The sequence below is a fragment of the Solea senegalensis genome, linkage group LG3 (genome assembly GCF_019176455.1).
Source record: "Solea senegalensis isolate Sse05_10M linkage group LG3, IFAPA_SoseM_1, whole genome shotgun sequence".
NCBI lineage: Eukaryota > Metazoa > Chordata > Actinopteri > Pleuronectiformes > Soleidae > Solea > Solea senegalensis.
This window is the reverse complement of record NC_058023.1, coordinates 32,465,104-32,490,328: the sequence shown is the minus strand read 5'-3', so window position 1 is coordinate 32,490,328 and position 25,225 is coordinate 32,465,104. Positions and strand designations below refer to the sequence as shown.

Below are 25,225 nucleotides of genomic sequence, written 5' to 3'. Positions count from 1 at the left end.
GGATTATTTCTGTTCTGTCTTTCTTAAATCATGTATATGTATTTACATATGTATATATATGTATATATATATATATATACACACACACACACACATTTGGTTTAAATGCACAATAACGTTTCCAACCATTTTTTTCTCTCTGTGCAGTAATTTTTTTTATTTTTTACAAACTTTTGAAAAAACAAAAGCGCTTCAGAAAAGTTAACCTTCATTAAAACTAAAGTAGCAGCAACAAGCACGAAAATAAAATAAAAACATTGACAAAGAAGCAAAAGTAGGGCCACCGTCACAGTAAATGTTAAAGTTTTATGACAAATTTTTCTTAATCCGTCTCAAACACTTTTTGTCGGGTTTTTTTTTCCGCGTGGTCGTATGATGTACTGACTCATGAGCACCCCCCTGTGTCAGCACCTTATGCAGTCACTTTAAAAAAACAGGAACTATGCTTTATCAGAACTTATTTTCTTAAAATCATATCAAACTCCACATCGTGAAGTTTTTAAACGTAAAAAATGATAACAACTTCGTTACATTTTTTCAGTAATTTTGTAGCTTTTAGCGATGTAAAAAAAAAAGACGTTTCCACTTGTGCAACGATATTTAAAATAAGTGAAAATACGAAATACTGTCGTCTTAGTACAACAGAGAACATCGCCTGTATACTACATATATACATTAATGTATACACTAAATAATAAAAAAGTGATGTAATGTAAAGTGTCATGTCTGGAAAAATAAATAAATAAATAAACATAGGAAAGTGCATCATGCGTGATAAAATTTAGAAATTATTATTTTTCAAATAAAACTACAGCTCCCATCATGCATCTGTGCGCGTGTGTTTTAGTGGAGCAGGTGAAACGCTCGACTCAGGATCAGCTCCACGTTTCCTCCGCCCAGATGACACGCCTCTAGCACACACACCAGCCTCTGATTGGTCAGTTGGGCGGCCATGTTGATGAGGTCGGCTGAGGGACAGACAGAGGACAAGTCATCATCATCATCATCATCATCATCATCAATTCTTTTCAGCCATTCATAAACTTCAAAAAAAGAGAATTTTACAACATATAGATGACACGTTAAATTCACTTATTATTAACTTTTGGAAGTGTAGAGTCCAGAGCTGCAACTAACGATTACTTTCATATCAATCCTTTGGTCCATAAAATGTCAGAAAACGTTAAAAACATTGATCAGTGATTGTCAACCCTGGAAATGATGATGTTTGAGAACGTCTTGTTTTGTCCACAAAATGATTCTTTTTAATGATTTCTTTGTTTTATGGAGCAAAGAAACCTGAAAATATTCACATTTAAGACGCTGATCAGAAATCTTATTTTAATCATGGAAAAGGCTGTAGCGGAGTCCTAATCAAATTATAAATAAATTGTCCGAATAAATCCATCCAACATTGATGTAAGAATTTGCAAAGCAACCTTTCTCTTAAAATGACCAAAGAACATTTTTGAAAATAATTGGTGACGTTAATGATTTTCCTCTACAATAATTTTTACGAGACATATTAAGATAAAAGCCGCTTTGTAACGGACGAGGTAACTTGAAAAGTGTGTCAAAAAGACATTATATCTCAAGGGCCAAATTCGGTCCACAGGCCTTGAGTTTGGCACCTGTAACCTATATAATTGTAACAATTTTAAAAAACAACTTTTATAATAAAATATATTATTTAAAATTTAAGGAAAAAACTGAAAATGTAAATCATTTCTAACATTTCATAGCACACATGTAGGACCTTCATGGCCCCACGAGGGGGCCACGGCCCTTCTAGCACTGACCTCTACAAGACTAGTCGTCCTCATGGAGACAAAACCTCATTTCCTGAGGAACTGGTTAAGTAGCAGACTAACTTGTGAACTGAAGTTATGGTTAAGGTTAATTGTTAGTTAGCTAGTCCACCCACCTGGTGAGGGTGGAGGTTGGTGTGAAGAGAAGGCTCCGTGTGATAAGATGGAGGTCCAGGTGTTGGTGTGAGGAAGGAGGGGAGGAAAGGAGGAGGAATGAGGGAGGAAGATGGCATCGACCGTCACGCCGTCGGACAGAGCTGAGACGAAACAGTCGTCAAATTATTATACAAAACACACGGTCTCCATATGTCACCCATACCTGAACGTGTGTGTGTACCTCTGAGTCTCAGTGTGTAGTAGTCCTCAAAGGCGGAGTCAAACCTCCCAGGCTCTACCCACCCTCCCATCGCTACAGCGGCAGCCTGCTCCTCCCTGTGGGCGTGGTCATAACGCATCGGAAGCGTCTCCATGGCAATGGGCGTGAAGGCGAGAGGGAGGGGGGCGGTGACAAAGGACACGCTGCTGTCATCGTCCTCGCTGTCATCACTGACGGTGTTTTCCAGGAACTCCATCGAGGCTTCAAACAGAATCACTGACAAACACACAAGTTATTGATTATTAGTACTAATTACACACACACACAGACAGGTTTTCACTTTTGAGGACCGTACTGTTTTTTGATGACTTGTGGGGACCGCGGTATTTCTGCTCACTTGTGAGGACGCTGAGAATTTTTCATGACTTTTTGCCTTGTTTTGAGGACCTCCTTTATTTTTCTTAAATGACTCAGAAAATATAAAGTTATTGTTATATATGTTTGTTTTAGTACGAGAACAAACGGTTTGTTTCGCTCAAGTAAAAAGTACTTTATTTTTATTTATATTTCTACACTTTTATTTTGACTTTTTAATCTTTTTCAAAATTATGTCAATAAAAGCCAAAATAAACAGGGATTTGGAAAAACTTTTAAATTAAAATTTAGAAAATGGAAAACAGGAAAAAAGGAAACAGCTAAAAAATAAAACTAAACTAAGATCATCAATTATTATTATTATTTTTAAAACAGTTCAAAGAAACATTTCAGAACCATTTATGTGATAAATAAAAAATAAAGAGGCATAAATACAATTCAGAAAGTGAATTAACAAACAGAGATCAGAGGGAGATGCATTTAAGGAAAATTGATTTCATTCATTCAGAAAAAAGCCAAATTAATTTTTGGACAATGAAGTGATGAACAAGTAAATCATGTGAAATAAGCATGTAAATACCTGTCTGGTTGTTTTCTTCCTCCTGTAATGTGACCAGAGGGTGTCTGAAAAAAAGAAGAGAGAGAAATTGAAATCTCTGCTTAAAGTGACAGTAAATATTTGTTGGTCAAAAGTTCATGAAACTGCAGATTTCCTACTTTCTTTGCTCTGAAACAGGTGTGGTGAGGGAAGTCCACATTTCCTGCCTAATATTTGGTAAGAATAAGGTTTTCATTAATATTTCTCACCTCTTTCGTGGAGTCTCAGGCCGCAGCAGCTGCTTCCTCTTCCTCCTCCTGCCGGAACAAACAAACTTGACTCAACTACTTTAATAAAAATAGGTTCTTTAGAACAGAAGGGAACATTTGGGAGAACACAGGCGCTAAACGCTGAGTGAAAACGTGGATATTAGCCACTGTCAGTTTCCTGTTATTTGAGTCTTTTTGTACTTAATGAAATCTACACCAGTTTAAGTCTACAATATTTTAAGAACAAGTTCACGTATTTATCTGACTGTGAGACAGACTTTTCCAACAGGAAACTGAAGTTTGTAAACCACTCACTCTCCCACACCAAACCCCATGGATAAAATCACTGATATTAGCTTGCAGGGACACGGGAGCTGCTGGTTCAACAACTCCTGTGTGCTGTGGTGTTAAAATCACTGATTTTCTCTGTGGACTTTGGTGTGGGAGAGTGAGTGCTTTACACACTCTCGTTTCCTGTAAAGACGTGAACGTGTTCTTAAGACATCATAGACTTAAAATGAGTCGTTTGTTAAGTGGCTAAAATCAATTGTCTCTGTATCTCATACAACCCTGAACTGACCCTTTAATGTCTCACCCTGCTCTGTGGTCCAGAGGAGGTGGAGTCAGCTGACTGACAGCTGAGCACAAAGAGGTCGGAGATAAAGGTGAGGAGGAGGCGGAGGAGAGAGGAGGTCTGAAGGAACGAGGGGTGGAGGGAAGAGGAGGGAGGAACGGAGACGGGTGAGAGACACGAGGGGAGGAGGAGGAGGACGACGAGGAGGGACAGCGGGACGAAGCTTGTGCCGTCCAGAACAAACAACGATCCTCCTGTAACAAGACGGAGGAAGAGGACAGGTGAGTCTCCGCCCATTCTACTCCTCCTCCTCCTCTTCTTCTGGTTTTACTGTTGTGGGTCAAACAGGAAGTAGTTGTTCACCTGTCCTCTGCAGCTGTACGCTACCATGGTTACCGTTGCCTGGATACAGAAAGTGCGTCTCTCGCGGTACATGAGCTCCTCCAACTGCCTCTGAAGCTCCGCCCCTCGGAGGAAACCTGGCTCACCTGGACACAGACACACACACAAACACTTCACTGTGAATATTCCAAAATAAATGGTCAGTTGTAAAAACAACATTTAGTAACAGACGTGACAATGATCAGCTGACCTCGCCGCTCTTTCATGTACGTTTCCAAGGAAATGGGAGGGGGCGGGGACACAAAGGAGCCTCCAATCAGAGCCCGGCTCAGCACCTGTCCGTCATCCTGGCTCCTGAGCCACTGAAGGAAAAGTCGCACCGGACCAAGTTTACGATAAGTCATCCGCGAGTGGTCGCCTCGTCCTGATCCGTCCACCAATCAGGAGAGAGGACGCAATTTTATTAAACTTCTGTCGAACGGGCAGAACGAACACCACAGAGGAAGTCGTTGAAACAGTTTTTTACCTGTGCAGTAAACCTGTGTGTACGTCGTGTTTGTCAGGAAGAAGCAGCCGTGGGTTTCATCTGCAGATTTGATCGACTTCAGCCTCGTACACACGACAACAGACACTGAGAGGGAGAGAAAAATGACATTGATGTTTAAAAATCTGTCCGTTTTTGGGAGAACATTTTTCAGGTCTTAAAGCTGCAGTATGTAACTTTTTTTACGTTCAAATTACTGTCAAATTAAAATGACTGTCAAATAAATAGACACAACGTTGATTATCAGCTCCACACGACTTGTTTCTCAGTGTAGCAGTGTTTAGATCTCATGTGGGAGCCGGCGATGCTCCCAAGCTGCACACAGGAAGTGATTTGTTTCACGCCATGACAAGCGGAGGCAAAGGGAGACGACCGCAAACAAACAGGCCGCGACACAAAAAAGGTTTCACACATGAATTCCAATGCTTCTCGTCTCCGCCTGCCCCTGCTCTGCAGCTTCATCCACACAAGCGCTCCCTCAGTCAGGTCTGATAGTTTTATTTAACAAACAAATAAGATCACGTGTGTCTCTGTTTACGAAGAACAAACAGAGACAGAAAAATAATAACAACAACAAAAATCACGCACTGCAGCTTTAAGTCAACGCGTGTGTGTGTGTCTCACGTGGGTGGAGCCTGCTATGTGTCTCAGGTTGAGACGTGCAGAACAGCTTCACCATGATTGGACGATCGCTGGCCCCGTCCTCCAATCGCAGCCAGCGATACTCCAGAAGCTCCTCCCCTCGACTGCCTACCGACAAAAACATGTCAATTTAAAGGAGTTCAGTGGTTGTTTTTTATCAGTGCATTTCTACGCCGGTAACCGTGACAACGCTCACCCTTCACCCTCATCCGCTCTGGCCGCCCCGAGAACGTCAGCAGACCGATGACGTCACACAGCGCGGCGCAAGGACAGTTCACAAGGTCCTCACTGAGACACAAGATTCAGAGTGAGTGTGTGTGAGCTGGTATTATGGTCTTTGTGAGGACCAAGTACAGCTGTAAACCTTATGAGGACAGTGTGTGTGGAGAATGATAGAATGTGTGTGTCTGTGTGTACCTGTTGAGGAAGTTGTAGGTCGGCTCAGGTGGCAGATATTCCGGAGAAACCGAGGATTCTGGGAGAACATTTATGTGTGCAGTAGGATTCCGACTGTTCACGCTGATCTCTGGACAGAGACAACAGAAACGGGGACAGAGTGACACGTCTGTCTTCACACGACTATCTCTGTGGGCAGACGTTTTCGGGATCTCAAAAGTCTGAATTTCCTAGATTAGGAATGACATCACTGCCATTTTCACTGCGTTCACGTCACTCCCAGTTCCAAGATAAATGGAACGCACCACAATTTTACAAGTTGGACCAAATTCCTATTGTATGGAATGCCACTTGAACTTGGAAATTCTGACTACAACTGGAACAGGTTGACATCACTCCCAGTTCCAAGATAAATGGCGCAACTTTTCAAGTTGGATGAAGTTCCTATTGAAGAAACTTGGAAATTACCAACTTCCTACTATAACTGGAACACACCATGGTAACACTTCCCCAGTCAAAGAGAAGTCCTTATAAGGCGGCGGTAGTACCTATATCGTCCAGCTCCATCTGGTAGTGCCGCTTGACTCGGTAGCATCTCAGGCTGATGACATCACCGGGCTTCAGATAGCGATACCAGCGCAGAGGCACGCTGGTCCACAGCACTGCGCAGACACTTCCTGTACGGTCGCAAACCTCAAACACCGCCTGGACAACGGCAAACATTAATCATCAAGTCATTAATGCCTGGCGTTCCTCAGGGATCAGTGTTAGGCCCCTCTTGAGTTTATTTACATATCAAGTTTGATGCCAATCAGTTTTTGCACGTGTGATTGTGTCACTACGGCAGCCAACAAATTTTCTAAAAATGTGCACCTTTCAGCAAAATGTAGTCTGTTTATAAGTTTCACTGTATCAAATCTCTCACAGGGTTTAACACTGGGTTCGCTTTTACTTACATTTTCTTAGACATGAAACACAAAATAAAATGTTCCTCACGTGTGCTGTCAGTACAAATTTCTATTTCAATATTATTTACTTGACAAAGCATCACGTAAAAATTCCGGAATCATAGTTAATGAACCAAAAAGACACCTTTAAGAACGACTCAATCGAAAGATGTTCTCGTACATCCTTAGAGTTCTCTTCAATTTCATGGTAAATACGCAATCTTTTACCTTATACGGACAGATACCCCATTGGTCTGGTTTCCCATAATACACCAAGCATGACTTGTTGATGATGCGTACGATCAGCCGTCGCTGGGCAGCTGATCGTACAACGTTCCGATGTCCCGACAGGAATGCGTCGCGCAGTTCGGACACCGTCACACCAGGTCGTAGTGCTGAGGAAGCACAATTTTAGTTCCCCATTAAAATTAAAATTCACTCATTTTCAAACTTTATTGAGACAAAAAGTGTAAAATAAAGTACTCAATTTCAAACATCAACATCGACCTCTATCTCTGTACCTCCCTCCTCCTCCTCCACCTCCACCTCGTCCTCCTCCTCGTCAGTGGACGGCGTTTCCCTCCACACATCACCACTGTAGTCCACGTTGTTCCACAGAGGGAGAAACACGCCCCTAGTGGCTCTGAGAGGAACCAGAGGTCCTGGAAGATCGATCGACCAATAAACTACTAATCACAATCATCAAAGAATTATCAAAAAAATGTTGCTTTGGTTGAAAAAATATTTGAACTCAAAAAACGTGAATTAGTAGTCATGTGATTTGCAACAAGCAATCGGTGTAAATACGTCCATCACTCAGAGACATTTTTCTTTACTGAAACTCACGGCTGTAGCGCTAACCACGTGTAAAAAAAAATATTTTACAGAGAAAAACAAAAGTACTGACACTAAGGGCTATTGCAGTAACCACGTAATTTTATGCGATAATAGCCATCTTACCATGACGGATTACAAGTAATCTTTAAAGCCACACGACGGGACGCAAAGTTATCTCATATTCCGACGGAAATATTTGAACTCAGGCAACTGAAGCTAACTGTCGCGGAAATGTTCTTCGTGAACGCGACATTATTTTACCTGCAGGTTTGGACGATCCAAACCAGGGCAGAGAGTCTTGGTCCAACCTCCTTGCTCCTTCTTCACCGTCCCGCAAACTCTGACCTCTGACTTCCACGCTCGTCAGTCTGTAGCTGGAAAAAAAAAGGACAAACGTCAACTCTGAGTCTGTTTTTACGACACTCTGGTAGTTTAGCTCGTCCGCGCTCACCTTTCCATCTCTTCCGACGCCTCAGTGAATGCTGGGCGCTGGGCGGACATGGCGGGGACAAAGGTGGCGTCGCGTAGCGTCGATCCAGGACGCAGGACATTCTGCTCCACGAGGCGGTTCAGACCGGGATCCAGAGTGACCTGAAGCCGACAGTCTCCATCCGTCAATATAACATCAAACAGGTCGTCACCTGGAGACATCAAAGACAGTGTTCTGCTATAGTCTTAAGTTGTCCATCTCATTTTGTCATGTCCTGTCTCGTCTCAGTGTCTCACCGTTGAGGACAGCCTGCGGGAAGTAGACGGATGAGCCCTGGTCTCTGGTGTACCGCAGCACGTCCACCACATACAGCGACTCCCTGCAGACAGCAGGAGAAGACGAGGGCGTCTCCAGGACAAAGACACAATTACAAATGTGAGGCAGATATTAATAGAGTTCAGCAACATCTATGTAGCATAAAACTGTAATTTGTCCCCTCTGGACGTCTGGCCGTCCATAAAAACATGGCGGACGGCACAATGCTTCTTGTATTATAAAAATGAATAATTCTAAAGTAATAGAAACATAATTATTCTTAATTTCCAAGTGATAATTGATTCATGAGACCATTGTTTTTTAAACAATTACTGCCAATTTCTGTGGATTAAGAAATTCTACACACTGCACCTTTAAAATAACAGTAAAAGAGACAGAAAATGACTATGCTAACCCATGCATAAATATATATATATATATATATATACATATATATGTATATATATATATATATATATATATATACACACATCTTCCATTATTGAACAAACACTGATGGAACATCAGTTTGATTAAATACATGTAGCTGGAGTTCAGCTCAGACCAAACTTCATTCAAAAAACGGGCAATTTAACATTATTGTAGTTTAAACGAGTCAAATAAAACACCCACATGAGTAAAGAAGCATTGATACAAATGTGAACGGCTTTGTGACAATTTCGGCATATCTAAAGTTGACCGGACAGCTTTTTATTTCGTCATAAAACGTCTGTTTTCACGCGGTTCAAACGCAGACTTGTGTTAACCCACGGAGGCGAATAATGAACGTTTGTAACGAACTTCCATATAATTCGGCTTTTATTTTATTAACCCGACGACTCATATTTTTTATAAAAAATCTGCTTCGTGTTGTTGTTAAATTTAACCAGATTTACGTTCAACCAGAACCACATTAGCTAACGTGAAAAACACGCTGATTTTTGAACGGGGTTTGGCGGAGGCTGAAATTCCGACATATGGCGCGTGCCACCGACATCACATGAGGGGAAACGTCATCATACCTGGTTGTTGTTTGTCCCGGTTCTGACCCGGGTCAGGGTTCTGTGGAAGACGCAGCCAGCGGCCGCCATGTTGGACGGACACCCAAACAATAACAGAGCGGTGCATTGTGGGAGAAAGAAACAAATTCATTAATTTAACCTTTATTTTTTTTATCTGTGATTAACAAAACACAATAAAAAAAATTCCTACATTTTAGTCAAAATATTTCACTCCAGTCAAAAATATACAAAACAAATTAAACAAAAAAATAGTAATTCTATGTTTGCAAAAAAAAACAAAAATAAAAACATGATTTATTCCTTGAAAATCGTGTTAGAGTATTTATGCGATAAAAATGAAACCTGAAGCTGGTGATACGTTATTGATTGATGTGTCACGTGCAGAGATCCGATATTATCAAACATTGCTATAAAAATAAAAAATTGATGGTGGTGAATTTCAATTGTTATCACGAGTCTGTAAAAATCATTCATATTTCACATAATTGACATGAAAAAAAGACGTCTTAACTCGGCCTGTCCTCATGAAATGATCCGCTGTCATTACATGCTCGGTGTGATCCAGATTTGTTGTTGACGGGTTATTTTGTTTTTAATGGAAACATTAATGTTTTATTTATTTTAACTTTGAATTTTAGATTTATATTAAAGTCGCACGGTCTTTATATCTATACTTAAATATATGTAAATATTAGACATGTAGAGTAGTATATATGTACACATTTATAGAGTAGTGTATGTATACTACTCTACAATGCTGTGATACATCTATGTTCCACATTGTATTATTTGTATTGTATATATTAATAGAAATAAATTAATAAATTAAGTTAAATATTTAAAATGTGAAAATAATAACATATATGCATTTATTAAAAATGTTCACAGCAGAACAATACATACATACTTGTTTACTTGAGTATTGAGAAACGGCCTTGATATGCGAGACCCCAGACCCGTCCTGAACATGTCCATAAAACATGACCTCCCCACAGGAAGTAGAAGCCAGAAACAGGATGTAAAGTCTAACATTGTCCGATCTGCACGAAACTTGATATGTGAGTCAAGGGACCTTCCTTAGTTTTTAAATTTCTTTGTTCCATATAACACAAATCATTAAAACCAATTCATTTTGTGGACAAAACAAGACATTTGAGAACATAATTTCCAGGTTTGAGAAACAATGATCAACATTTTCTGGTCCAAGGAATCGAAAAAAATAATTGACTGGTGAATTGACTAGAGAAAAAAAAAACCTCAGCCCCCTTCTCCACAAAAGCATCATCACATCTCTTTTTCCTGTCAAATTCATGATGCACTGGATGCTGACACTGGAAGAATCGTCTCCATCTTGGGTCACTGACTTCTTTGTCCACCGCTCTGTTGTCCCAAGTCTGATCTTTACTTTGGGAAACATCTAGTACATCTGTGCCTCACACTTTGGTGTTTTATTTAACTGCTGAATATTTTCCTGCACTAATGTGTGGAGCGTTATCTGGCTGTGATTCATCAACATCACCTATCTGAGGCTGAGACAGTCAGAAATATTAGCATTGCATGTGTGGCTGCTGGTGTTAATGGTACTGCAACACTGTTCAAATAACTATTTGAATAGCACTTTTCAAAACAACTCTACAAAGTGCTTTCCATAGTAGAAAATTAAAACCTTGAACCTTTAAGTTTTCTGGTTAAGATCAACCAAACACTTGGAGCAGTGTCAAAAGGTGCCAAGTCTACAGTAACAGATCAGTGCAATTCGTTTTAAAAGAACTCATCAGAGAAAAAATACAAGTCAACCATAAAGTTAAGAACAAAAGTTTTACTTGATATAAAGAAGGCAACAAATACAAGTTTTCAATGTCTAACATTACAGGCTGAAAGTAGCAGTGTCTGTACACCATCACCATCTACATGTGATGTGATTTACACTATAAACCTGTCCATTCCAATCCTTTGTTTCAGAGGAAGATAAAAGCATATCATGACAGGCCGAGTCACAAAATCAGATGGATCCTTGTCTGATTTTGGAAACTGCACAGTCATGGTATGCCACTCAGTCAGGATCCGTGGCCAGATTTCCTCACACACACAGAGAAGAAGGGGAAGGACGAAATGCCTCACCATGTTACGAGTCGACTCAATTTACCTTGTTCTCTGTTGTGTGAAGAAGACCCAGCTCATAAAATCTTGACTGATTTAAAAATTGAGCAATTAAATCACGTGAAAGTGTGGTGATGCATCACATGTACAGTGTTTTGTTATGTGTGGTTGTGGGTCAGTGGGGACAGGGGGGGGTTAAAGTTCATTTCGGTGACCATGTCCTGTTGGGCAGGGTGACGTAGCAGCCATTGAGGCGTGTGTACAGTTTGGTAAGGTCCAACATCTAACGAAAAAAATTAAACAAATAAGAGTCAGCACACTTTAGTATTAAGTAAATATGGATTAAACATATTGAGCACCATCTGAAAGAACGTACCTGAAGACATCCCGTGGAAAAGAGGTGGTTCATCTTAGAAGGGTCAGTTCCATCTTGAGTGAAGTCCTCGTCGTAGAAGGGTCAGTTCCATCTTGAGTGAAGTCCTCGTCGTAGAAGGGTCGGTTCCATCTTGGGCAAAGTCCTCGTCGTAGATGGATCGTTCATCTTGGGCTAGGTCATCACCGCAGCCATCCAGGATGGGAATTCTCCAGGTCGTGGTGTCCAACATGGAGTCCTCTGATCCAGGAATGTGCTGCAGTGTTCATCTCTTCAAAACAAGGAAGAGTTTGATAAGTCACAAGAGAGAGAAGAAAAAAAAAGAAGTAAACAAACGACAAATCTTCAGGTCGCTCACCTGGTCAAGTGTGACAGGTCCTCACCGATGGATGCCCTCCCTAACCTATACCTGCCTTTCCTGTCCTACACTGACAGTTAGAAGCAATCTTCACCAGTCATTTGAGATGATGTTAACCCCAATGTCTTGATTGGCTGCATGAAAAACTGTAAATCTCACAGTTGCCCAGACAAACGTTCCTTCTGATTCCGTAGCCTCGCCACAAAAAGGTCCTCTGCTGAAACCCTCATGTTGCTAAGCATGAAATCAATTCCACTTTCCTGTCCTCAGATCTCATTTTCTCTCCCTGCAGCCTTTCAACAACCATTGCTGTTGTAACATCTGCGAGAGGCAGCAGCTTCACAACTCAGAGCTTCTCGTGTGTTTAGCAAGACGTGGCATCAGAGTATTGACAAAGTAGACGCCTGAAAATGCTCGACCCCAATTTAAACAAATGCTTCATCATCTATATGTGATGTGATTTACACTAACAAACCTGTCCATTCCAATCCTTTGTTTCAGAGGAAGATACATGCATATCACGACGGGCCGAGTCACAAAATCAGATGGATCCTTGTCTGATTTTGGAAACTGCACAGTCATGGTATGCCACTCAGTCAGGATCCGTGGCCAGATTTCCTCACACACAGAGAAGAAGGGGAAGGACGAAATGCCTTACCATGTTACGAGTCGACTTTACCTTGTTCTCTGTTGTGTGAAGAAGACCCAGCTCATAAAATCTTGACTGATTTAAAAATTGAGCAATTAAATAACTCAAACATCGATGCTGTTGGGTCATGCAGAGAGCTTGCGATCTTTTGCATGGTTTCCCAAACATTTAGAGGTCAGGTTACTGACCCCAACAATGTCAAATTCAATGATTGTCTGTCCTAAACTGATGAAGCATTTGGGTAAATGAGATCAAGCATTTAAAAGGTGTTTACATTGTTAGTAGTCTAATGACACTTCTTACCCAAACACATGAAGACGCAGTGAATCAGGATACGGCTACCTTTAGCAGATGCAACAGCAGCAGTGGGTGGTGGAAGTCTGCAGGAAGAAAAACATTGATATGGAGACAAGTTGGAGGAATTATTTAATGCAAAGCTCAACAAGAGTTAAAGCGGAGAGAAACTTTAGGGCAAGTCTACAACAATCAGAGGAGGAACTTTCGCCAACACATCTAAGAGATAGAAGTTTCTCATGCAACCAACCAAGACATTGGGATTAAGCATCTTCCTAAAGACTCTACAAGCTGCCTAAATTATGAAATTTGAAAGAAAGTCATGGGTAATAACGGACTACAGACACTTCGCTGAAATAGCTAGTGTATGCTGAAGTGTTAAACCTATGAGCTATCAAAAATCCCACTTTGGGCAAACCATAAAGTCCTATCATTTCAACCAGCTGCCAGCTTCGCAAATAAGAGGCAAAAGATCACTTGTGTTTACACGTTTACACGATCACCGTTAACCACAAAGCTCCAGACACCAAGTCAATCCAACAAACAAATCAAATAAGCTGCTCACTCCAGCTACAAGAAGGTACAACAGTCTTTAACATGAAGCCAAATTCTGTCCACAGAACAAAAGTTTTATTTCAAGTATCGAAAAATAAAAAGTTCTAATATTTGGCGCAACTTTGACTTAAATAATCCGAGTTGTCTCTCTGCCAGGTTTGTGTCCTCCTAAAGAAAAGAAACGCGCTCTAATCCTGAAACCTACAATCTAATTTTTGAAAGAAACTATGCAGATGATAGCTCTGCATCCCTAAGACGAGTAACGCATAGTTTTGCAGGGGACGATAAAAGTCCCCTGCTGGGAGGCCTCCCAACATGACGCGCAAAAAGACTATGAACACAAAGAGGTTCAACTCCTTTAGAGGGAAATAAACTTGGCAGAGTGAGACAAGTCAGCATTAATATTGAACGAATTAAAGTTTAAGACTTAAATGGATAATAAAAGTGTGCCAACAAATGATTTATGATTTAAGATTTAAAGTATATCATAACATTATCCATGGGCTGAATAACACCTACAATCTAATGTGACTACACTTACATATAAATCAAAAGTTTAGCTTCATAATCAAATCAGGAACCAATCTTATCAAAGCAATTACCAGCTGAGAATAAAGGAAGACCTGGTCTAGCTCATCATCATCATCATCATCAATACATCACTTTGAAAGAACTTTAAACAAACTACAGTAAACTTTGATGCATTTACTACACCATTCATCAGCTTCCATGTTTGTCAACAGTTCCAACTATGATAACTGAGATTCAAGACCAAAATTAAACTTTTAAATTAAAACCATTTCAAAATAAGGTTCAATCATTTCCTGCAGAAATCAGACGCCTCAAAAATAATCAACTTTAAAATCATCATTTAAGTTGAGACTAAAAAATTGACTAAATCCAACAGACAGACAGACAGAGACCAGACACACAGGACAGACAGACAGATACCAGACACACAGAGACCAGACACACAGGACACACAGAGAACAGACACACAAGACAGACGGAGACCAGACAAACAAGACAGACAGACGGAGACTAGACACACAAGACAGACAGAGACCAGACACACAAGACAGACAGACAGAGACTAGACACACAAGACAGACAGACAGACCAGGCACACAGAGACAGACACCAACACACAAGACAGACAGGCGGAGACTAGACACACAAGACAGACAGACGGAGACTAGACACACAAGACAGACACACAGGACAGACACAGACAGATACCAGACACACAGGACAGGCGGTGGATACCAGACACACAGGACAGACAGAGACCAGACACACAAGACAGGCGGACAGAGACCAGACACAAGACAGACAGACTGAGACCAGACACACAAGACAGGCGGAGACCAGACACACAAGACAGACAGGCGGAGACTAGACACACAAGACAGACACACAGGACAGACAGACAGATACCAGACACACAGGACAGACGGACGGATACCAGACACAGGACAGACAGAGACCAGACACACAAGACAGGCGGACAGAGACCAGACACACAAGACAGACAGACTGAGACCAGACACACAAGACAGACGGAGACCAGACACACAAGACAGACGGACGGATACCAGACACACAGGACAGACGGAGACCAGACACACAAGACAGACACACAGAGACCAGACACACAGGACAGACGATACCAGACACACAGGACAGACAGCAAGAGAGACAGACAGATAGACAGAGACACACAGAAAGACAGACATGAGACAGACCAGAGAGAGAGAGAGAGAGAGAGAGAGAGACATGCCATGACGGCAGTCTTGCACACACACACACACACAGGAAAACTTAGTAGGAAAAACAGATCAGAAATGACAGAGTGGCATAAAGACCAAGTAGAGTCATGACACAGTGGCCATGAAGAATGAAGACTCAGGTGAGAGCAGGTGTAGTAACGGCACGGCGGCCAAGCAAGAAAAACTGCACTTACCATTTGAAATTTGACTTTAACTAAAACGCAATCTAATTAAGGTGGACATGCAGGGATGTCGGTGCTCCTCTTGATTGATGCTAGAAGAAAAGTACAGGTTAGTTCACTTACTGTGCATGGACGCGGAGGGCACCCATGTTGGCCTATGTAAAGTGACTATACGCGCAAGGCCACACGTACAAGAACACAAGTAGGTCACGAAGGCGCGGGCACAGTTAGCGATCATGGCCTACTTGCATTAAAGGACGTAATGGCCATACAAAGGCTATGGCAGGGCTGCCATCCAAAGCCAGGTACTATGTTTGTAGATCACCAGGATCCATTTTAACGCTCTAGGGCTAACGGTAGATTAATGGCCACGTTGGAAAAGAGAGAGAGAAAAAAAAAGGCACAGCGGCCAAGAAGTCTAAACCTTGTGACAGAGCGTACAAGGCACAACATTAACTTTATTCTTACCATCTAGTTTTAACTGTACACCAACATCTATTTAAACCTCATATTAAAGATCTGGTCCTCCAACATCACGATATTTTAGTGCTAATGAAAACAGCTCAAGTTGATTTTTTTTTTCTTTTTAGAAGTGAGGAAAGGCACGAGGAGGGCCAGGACAGATCGACACGGCGGCCGGAGGAGCGATGGCCCGCGGCCTGCGTAACAGTTGGAAAGAAAAAGTGGTTAGGTGGCAAGGCAAGAACACGCCTCTCTGTGGAGGCGTGTTCTTACCTTTGCATGTAAACTCAGTAGTTAGCTGTGAGCAGCCAGACTAGCAAGTCTGTTGCCGACACCTAAGTACCTTCACTCTCAAAAAACACAACACACAAGTTTTCTTTTGTTTATTCCCCTACTCTGCAAACCCTAGCACACATGGAGGGCAAGAAGGTAGCCCCCCCCAGGAGAAGACATAAAAAAATATGGACTCACCCTTTGTAGACGGACCTAAAAAGGAAATGTTAGTGCATTATAACTTATCAAGCATCTAAGCCCTTCAAGACACCAGATCTACTTTAATGTGAACTGCTGAACATAATCACATTCTCACACCATCTTAACTATTCAATCACGGCATCTCAGTTACACACAACCCATTCATTTAGAGAGAGAGAGAGAATTTCAAACACTCCATCACTCTTTCAAACCACTCGCTCAGCAGTTCCACAAAAATATAACCAACAAGGACCAGATCAGACCACCAAATAAAGTGGACAGGAACATACAAAACCAACCTGTGGCGTATGCTCCGTGAACAACCCTCAGCTATCTGACAGATGGAAATCAGGAGAAGAGAAAGAACGTGGCCATGTTGGACAATGCAGAGAGATGTCGGCACAGCGGCCAAGAAAGAGTGGGGACACAGCGGCCACCCAGAATTAAATCATCACACCTACTCTTTGACAGTCTTCATGAAGATCAATCTGTGGGAAAAACAACAAAACAATGTTTGAGTCTCCAGCCTTGACCATGTTCAAGTTCATACTGTTGCAGGTGTAAAATAACTAGGTCAGGTGTTTGTTTGAGGTACAGACATGGTTCATCCAGCCTGAGATATAAACACTCACTTTCAGTGAAAACATTCTATTCTAACAGTGAAACAAAGAAATGAACATTATCACAAATGATTTAAGGAATAAAGTATATAATATATATATATATATATATATATATATATATATATATATATACATATATATATATATATATATATATGTATATATATATATATATATATATATATATACATATATATATACATATATATATATATACATATATATATACATATATATATATATATACATATATATATACATACATATATATATATATACATATATATATACATACATATATATATACATATATATATATATACATATATATATATATACATATATATATACATATATACATATATATATATACATATATATATATATATATATATATATATATATATATATATATATATATATATATATATATATATATGGAATAAAGTATAGAAATGTCAGTAACTCAGACATACACAACAAACTTATATTATACATGTGAGTAAATGAATATGATATATTGCCATCACATTTTCAATGATGTATTAAATGATCACCTTTTTTTCGACAGCCTCAGGCTTCTGTATATGACGTGTCCGACCAGGTCTCCGTGAGCAGGAAGCAGGTTGTTCCTTTAAAAAAAAAAGTTACATTAAAAGTTTAGAATTATAAAAGTCATTTAATATAAAAAAACTAATAAGTCTTTCCCGTGAAAAACTCAATAGTAATGACCATGAGTGGAACAGATGGTCCACCGTTAGGCAGATGAAAGTCTATTAAAACTAGACCATCTATGTAGTACAAATGTGAAATAATATTCCAAGTAAGTGCCTTCTTGGCCGAGAACAGCAGAAACATGTCATTTTGGCTCATGCAGATGAACGGCGACAACTCCCAAGCCTGATGCCTGAAGGCTAAGCTACGCTAGGCTAAGCACCGAAGACATGGAAACTCAGAGGGTTGACGGTCTCTGAGGGCTAAGAGTGACGCTAATACTCCACTCTGTTTACGATGTCATATAGTTGTGGGCAGTAAAGCGAGTAGTAACGTTTGATAGACGATTATACGTACGAAATATAGAAGTAAACCGATTGCAAAGTAAAGCCATGTTGCTTTGGCTTGAGAATAATGTAAATAAATGTTTTAATGTTATTTATATTTGTTCAAGAAGTCACAATGTTTTCACACCACAGTGATTTATCTAAAGTTATTCATAGTCTATGGAGATTGTCACCACTGTACAGGTTTCATAATTTCTTTTTGCAAATTGTGTTAAACATTTTTAGATTTGTCTTATTTTATATTAAAACATTTTCTCTATTTTGTTTTATTAGCTTGCATTCATGTGTACACCACAGTTCAACAGTAAAGACTCGTGGAAGTAGTTACTGATTTTGTTGTTATATTATTACTATACTACACAAGTTGGATTTACACAGTAAAAAACTCTCATTTTTAAGTGTTTATCAACCGTTTCCTCACTTTTCATCTAATAATACTCTGGAAAAGAAACCACAACCAATATGAATTTGAATTTTTATTGATACTACTGCAGTGATAATAGAAAGAAAATCCGACTTATTATAGCTCATTGTGAGCATCAACAGTGACTCTTCATAGACAGGAGCTGAAAATCTTCTCATGTCCTGACCAACACAGACAGGTGAAACAAGACGACCGTCTTTCCCCTGTCTCTCAGGATCCACTCATGAAGTGAGGTACGCTCTACAAAACAACGAGCACAGGGTTAGCCACGCAAAGTATCTGTGCTTACAGTAGCATAGATCAACTGTAAAGATGCTAAAGTTAGCTCCACAGGGACAAACGTCATCGTAAAAATAATTAAAAATATAAAACAAAATACTCACTTTGTACTCAGGCGTCGTTTATTCCGCCGCTGGCTTCTTGTTCTTACAGAAAAGTAAAGTTTTTGTATTTTCCCTCGCAGCCATATCAGTTTGAAAACTACATTCGGTCATTGACGTTGTTTAGCCGGTTAGCGTAACCGTTAGTCTGGAAGTCTCGTCCCCTATGGGCGAGTCTAAAAAGTGCGGAACTGGCGTTGTAATTTCAAACCTTGAATGACGTTTTGTGGACGGCAAAATTGGAAACAACACAACACAGTAGAAAACTGAGAGAGGGGAAGCAAATTTGTAAAGAAAATACTGCTGCTGCTATTCTAGCAAAACAAAGCCACATGCAAATGGGTGGACTATCCCTTTAACACAGCACAGCAGCCATTTTAACTTGTTTTCAGTCTTGTTTTGTTTTATTTTGATTTGGATAAATGTGAATATTTCCTAATTCCTTTGCTCTATTCAAGCAATCATTGAAACCAAATAATTTAAGAATATAACCGAGTTTAGAAACCGTGAACAACATTTAACATTTTATGGACCAAACATGAAAATAAATCACAGATGAATGAAACTAGAAATGAGTTGATTTAACTGCTGTAACCAGACAGAACAGTGACAAACACAGTGACCATTAAGATAACGTGACAAAAGTGACTCACCATTGTGGACGGGACACCAATCTGGACCAGGTCGAACACGCCATCCTGGAGCGCCTTGCTGATGCACGCGACCAGCTTTTCGGCGTCTGACGTCACGCCGCGGTAGTTTTCTTTTCTTTTACTCTTCTTTTTTTAAAGTTCCCTCGTTCTTTTTAAGGCGGTCGGTGCATCAGCGTCACAAGTTCCCTCCTCCCGGAACACTTTCACTAGTTAAGCAGCGACACTTTTTTTTTCAGCGTCTTTTTTTTTGTTTTCGTTCCACAGCTCGTGCGGCTTCTCTTCAAAGTGACATCACGGAACTGTTGGCTGGAGGAAGCTTAAATAAGAAGAGGAAGAGGAGGAGGAGGAGGAAGCAGCAATCAGCTGATTGAAAAACACCTGCGCGAAGACGAGCAGGTGTGTTGAGTCACCAATCAACCAGTCTCCTCCTCCTCCTCCTTCTTCTTTTCTGAGGTTTTATGGCGGTTGGCAAACAACCATTTGGTGCATTACCGCCACCTTCTGGTATGGAGTGTGGATTGAAATGTTGATCTCACTGAACTGTTACTTACAAGTAGAAATAATCAAATAAATAATATATGTATACAGATATACATACTACAAACACTGTGTTATAACATGATGAATGGATTATTGCTGCCCACAGTGATCACATGTGTCCGTATTGTGTTTATTGATGAGAAATAATGTGTTTTATATTTTCCTCTCCTCCTGTTTTTCCGTCTCTCCTTTAGTTTCTGCTTAACGATGCTGTTTATTTCTGTTTTGCATCATTTTATTGGATTTCTGCGACAAAAAAAAACAAATCGAATCCTGGTCCAATCTGAACTAAACCCCAGAAGACGTCTGTGTGAAAATATTCCATTTCGAAAACAGCACCCCCTGGTGGCGGCATTCAATACGACATTTGGTATTTGAGCTAACAACTCCTACAGCTTTTGGGCGAACACCTTCAAACTTGGTGAGGTCACTGTGGACAAGTTGACGAGCTTGAGTTGCTGAACGTTTTTTAAAATGTCGCATGGCGTACGAGATAGGGGGCGCCAAAGTTGGCGCAAATTTAGATTTTTCGCACCAGACAACAAAACTCCTTTGCGACGGAAGGTCCGATCCCGACCAAACTTGCTATGATTGATGATGGGTCGTTGCTGAAGACGACTATGTTGCTGAAAACAGTGCATTTGTACAACAGCGCCTCCTGGTGGTGGCAGAAAATACTACAGAAAAACAAACTGTTCCAACTTTGCCAATCCTGGTCCGATCTGAACCAAACCTGGATTGATGATATTCCGGCCTTGAAGCCGCCTATGTAAAAATATTCAATTTCAAAAAACAGCGCCCCCTGGTGATGGCAGACAGAATTACACTTACAGTTTTTGATGCCACTCTAACAGGAATTGTTTTATCCACCTGAAACATGATATGTGAGACCTCAGACCCGTCCTGAACATGTCCGTAAAACATGATCTCCCCACAGGAAGTGGAAAGCCCGAAACAGGAAGTACAGTCTAACATTGTCAGATCTGCACAAAACTTGATATTCGAGTCAAGGGACCTTCCCTGAACACGTTTACGGACACGCCTTTGACCCAACAGAAAGTCAGCCATTTTAAACAGGAAGTGCCCTCTAAATTTGCGCAGGGACGCCGCTGAAAATAACTAGGACTAAAAATGTGTGATTCTTGTTTTTCAAAGACAAAAAATAGGTATCTCATCTGTGATGCAGAAATAAAACTGTTTTATTAGTAAAAACACATCTTCAACTGTTTTTTTGTAAATTATCGCAATAATATCGTGAATTGAACTTCTATTAGCGATAGCAAGCTACTTAAGACAAAAAACTGCTCCCAAAACACTGCAAATCGCAATTGTGTAAAGTTCGCAATATGTTTTTGTAACAGTATAACATTTTACAAAAGAAGTTTCTGATAACGCGTTGATGTTTTTTTTTAGCTTTTACCTGACATCTGCCCGTATTTACACACACTTTCTGTTGTTGTTTGACATTCTAAGGGTTCATTTTTCGCAATAATACACACAAAGTGAAACGTCCATATCGTATCGCCCCATGCCGGGTGTCAGGTTTGCGTCCTGCGCGTCAGGTGCTGCCAGTCTCTGGACTCCAGGTAGAGCGTGAAGAGCAGGTGCAGCGACTGCACGCGGCTGCCGTACACGGGAATGTCCAGCAGGGAGCAGACCACGTCGACGTATCGCTGCAGGTCACAGTGGAGGCGAGCGGGCGGCAGCTGAGCGCGGCTCAGCAGCTCCTCCAACTCCGGTGGCCACTCCTGCATCAGGCTGTCGATGTCCGGCATCGGGCGGCCGTACTGGACGCTCGCTGCGGGTTTGGAGCGATGCAGTGCGCTGATGCTCTCCACCCAGCTGTCGATCGCCCGGGGGTTCGACTGAGGACTTGCCACGCTGGTCACTTTCTTCAGCTGAGGGAGGGAGAGAGAGAGAGAGAGAGAGAGAGATGAATTTATGGCTGGTTTTCACAACTTTTTCTGGGTTAAGACCTGGTTTTATGGTTTGGGTTGTGTGTGTGTGTGTGTGTGTGTGTGTGTGTGTCCACCTCTGTGGCTCCGTGTTGTTTGGTTTCCTCCGACAGCCACAGTGACATCACCGTTGGGTCAGACTGTTTCACACTGGGCTCGTCCAGAACCAGCAGACCCAGACCGTCCACTTTACCGTCCGGCCTCGGCACCTGAACGCAGGTCACAGTGAGGTCAAAGGTCACAGTCAACACGCGTTTTAAAACAATAATAAAAAAACTGTGTATAAAGTGCTCTGTATGAAGTTTGTAAACCACTCACTCTCCCGCACCAAACCCCATAGAGAAAATCAGTGATTTTAGCTCAGGGTGACGCAGGAGCTGCTGGTCTACTGCTGCCTCGTGTGGTCACTTTGTGTCACTGAGGTAAACTCAAAGGATTTCAAACACCAAAGTGGCAACAGAAGACATCTGAACTGAGTGATGGAGGCAGCAGTGGATCAACAACTCCTGTGTGCTGTGATGTTAAAATCACTGGTTTTCTCTATGGACACTGGTGTGGGAGAGTGAGTGGTTTAACATAGATTTTATTACAAGAGTCTTTTGTTTTTACAACACTATCCAGTCCGGCTGGTGGCGTCTTTTTTTTGTTTTTGGTCAAAAGAGACAATGAAGAAGACAGTAACCATGGAAACTTACCTAAGCCCACACATGTACAACTATGACTTACAAAAGAGAGCAAACTCCTCCCACTGAGCTCTTATGCTGGTTCTAAGTGTAGGGGGCGCTCATGGCACAGTCAGCACTGACTATCATAAAAGCATGTTGTTTTTTTTGTAAACGTACTTTGAGGAAAGCGTCGATGTCGCCCACAGCTGGGATGAAGTCTGGAATGAACGGTTTCAGACTGTGTTCCAGCTCCATGGTCTGAGGAGAGTAACTGACAGGGGGCAGCAGAGAGCAACCGTGACTCATCATTAATCATCAGTGACCAGTATTCTTTTGCTCGGTATCGGATAAAAAAAAATAAAATATCGCAGTCTCACCGCGTGATGTACTGGAACAGCTCTTTGATCTCGGTGCTAACGGGAAGGTTGGCGTAGTCGGCGGGGTCGTACGCTCCCTCTGGAGCCTGTCCCGGCTCGTCGTCATCGTCCGTGTCCTCTTCCTCAGAGTCGTCCTCCTCTTCCTCCTCGTCTTCCTCATCCTCGTCGTCCTCCTCGTCGTCGTGGGCGGGACTGGCTCCGGGCTGCCTGCTGATTGGCTCCTTGCTCCTCTGAGGCCCGCGGTCCTCGTCGAACTCGTCGCTGCTGCTGTTCGCCGACATCAGGCCGCGACCGCCGCGAATCCTCCTGGACTGAGGCTGACGCCGAAAAGCAAAGCGTTAACAGGTGCACGAGAGGTCGAATGACTCGGCAATCCAAAGCAACAAAGAAAAAGGGAAAACCATAGCTGGGAACAGCTGACTCAGTGTTCCAAACCAACACAAATTGTAGAAAATTTTAATTACAAAAAGTACGAATAGCTACGATAAGAATGTCCTGAACTAATGTCCAAATTATTAGCTGACTCAGCATTTGCAACTATGACAAGGCACAGGTAACTGACTCAGCATTTTTTTAAACCTATGCCATAACAGGAAGGTCCTGAACGCCAATGGCTGACTCAGCATTACATAGTAATAAAGTAAAGGAGAAAACTAAATTTTGGGAATTGCTGACTCAGCAATGTGTCTTAGTTGGGACTGCTGAGTCAGCACCTTGATAAAAGTACGAATAGCAACAAACCACTTGTTAATGGCTGACTATGTTATAAATAAATAATAATAAATGATAAAAAAAGGACATTGTTAGCACAGAGTTAGCGGTTTGGACCGGCCGGGGATCGGGTCTCTCTTTACCTGGCTGTAGCTGCGGGGACTCGGGCTGTAGACGCTCGCCACCTCCTCGGTGTCGGCCACCTCCAGACTCTCGTCGTACGGCTGGTTCTTCAGTAAACTCACGTCCTTTTCCCGCTCAGTCTTCTCCATAGAACATCAGCGGGTTACCGGGATGCTCACGGTTCTTTCACCGTTGTTATTAAAAACGTATAAAACCGCGTTAAAGTGAACCAGGTGTATCGCCACCTGAGTGACGTTCTGTTAGCATTGACCTGTTGCTACGCTGCTAACGTTAGCCGCCGAGCAACAAAGCCGAAACGCAAACATGAACTTTAGCTTTACTACTTTCCGTCAACGTTAACGACAAAATCGGAGAACGTGCGCGTGTAAGTCCGGTGTGAATTCACGTCGTCGTCTTTGATCCTAACACGCGATCTTTTTTTTTTAACCCGAATCGAAGCAGGAATATGAGACGCTAGCACGGTTGTCACGGCAACCCGCGAACAGATCAACTTCAACGCGGCGTCACTTTACGTTACGTTCATTCCCAACGGTTGAACATTCGCAGAAACAACCGCATTCAGTGTAACACTGCGTATGAATAATAGCGCTAAACACCGCCGTTTACTTATCGAACTAACCGTTAACTCACATCGACGTTGTCACGACCAGACGCTGATCCGCCATCTTGGACAACTACGTACGTTGACGTACACGCCGTCATTGACGGAGGGATGACGTCAGCGTCGCAGCCATATTGATCCGGGCAAGACCAACAGAAATAGACAGTCGCTTTTTCCACAGGATTTCTTTAAATGTCTTTGTTTCACTGATTTTAACAAAGGTTACGCGACTAAAAACTCTTTTTCTAGCATTCCTTTGTGTCTGCGGTTAACCCCCGAAAATATTCACATTTAAGAAGCTGAAAAATCACAGAAACTGGTTTTAGGATGAATTAAGTTATCAATTTTCATAACATTTAGGGGTTTTGGTTGCTCCTGGATTTTTATCCGACCTGGTGATTATGAACTTTCATGATCAGGGACTTGATTTAGCTGTGGAAATAAATTAATTCCTGGGAATCTTGTTTGGTTTGCACTGTTTTAATTATTGTAAAAAAAACACTCAGACCAATTAATTATC

At 41.5% G+C, this 25,225-nt stretch overlaps 2 protein-coding genes and 2 long non-coding RNA genes across 4 annotated transcripts; all 4 read right to left on the bottom strand.

Annotated features, from left to right (window-relative positions):
- Positions 1 to 110: 110 nt before the first annotated feature.
- Positions 111 to 9,461, bottom strand: si:ch73-71d17.2 (RPA-related protein RADX). Its single transcript, XM_044022523.1, is given in 20 exon segments — positions 111 to 968; positions 1,925 to 2,065; positions 2,146 to 2,400; positions 3,080 to 3,123; positions 3,307 to 3,354; positions 3,902 to 4,134; positions 4,244 to 4,368; positions 4,473 to 4,646; positions 4,749 to 4,853; positions 5,391 to 5,516; positions 5,605 to 5,696; positions 5,826 to 5,934; positions 6,353 to 6,509; positions 6,980 to 7,146; positions 7,273 to 7,413; positions 7,850 to 7,962; positions 8,040 to 8,229; positions 8,315 to 8,426; positions 9,356 to 9,433; positions 9,435 to 9,461. Coding segments are annotated over 20 exon segments (2,562 nt in total). The 3' UTR covers positions 111 to 843.
- Positions 9,462 to 16,970: 7,509 nt separating this feature from the next.
- LOC122767035 lies at positions 16,971 to 20,134 on the bottom strand. Its single transcript, XR_006360154.1, has 3 exons — positions 19,713 to 20,134; positions 17,752 to 17,826; positions 16,971 to 17,059 (listed from the first exon to the last, which is right to left on the bottom strand). It is a non-coding gene; the product is annotated as an uncharacterized LOC122767035 (long non-coding RNA).
- On the bottom strand, positions 18,719 to 19,148 carry LOC122767036. The gene is made up of 2 exons (XR_006360155.1): positions 19,063 to 19,148; positions 18,719 to 18,919 (listed from the first exon to the last, which is right to left on the bottom strand). It is a non-coding gene; the product is annotated as an uncharacterized LOC122767036 (long non-coding RNA).
- Positions 20,135 to 21,442: 1,308 nt separating the features above from the next.
- On the bottom strand, positions 21,443 to 24,773 carry ift46 (intraflagellar transport 46 homolog (Chlamydomonas)). Its single transcript, XM_044020445.1, has 5 exons — positions 24,104 to 24,773; positions 23,250 to 23,566; positions 23,050 to 23,143; positions 22,285 to 22,416; positions 21,443 to 22,150 (listed from the first exon to the last, which is right to left on the bottom strand). Exons 1-5 carry the CDS (start codon positions 24,230 to 24,232, stop codon positions 21,791 to 21,793), a joined length of 1,032 nt encoding a protein of 343 aa, XP_043876380.1. The 5' UTR covers positions 24,233 to 24,773; the 3' UTR covers positions 21,443 to 21,790.
- Between the last annotated feature and the right edge of the window lie 452 nt (positions 24,774 to 25,225).

What these genes read in the sequence shown, in the direction of transcription:
- ift46 (XM_044020445.1), bottom strand. Translation starts at nt 24,232, where the DNA reads ATGGAGAAGACTGAGCGGGAAAAGGACGTGAGTTTACTGAAGAACCAG. An exon ending in CTGTTCCAGTACATCACGCG is followed by an intron (nt 23,144 to 23,249) that starts GTGAGACTGCGA and finishes GCCCCCTGTCAG; the next exon opens with TTACTCTCCTCAGACCATGG. An exon ending in AACAACACGGAGCCACAGAG is followed by an intron (nt 22,151 to 22,284) that starts GTGGACACACAC and finishes TCCCTCCCTCAG; the next exon opens with CTGAAGAAAGTGACCAGCGT.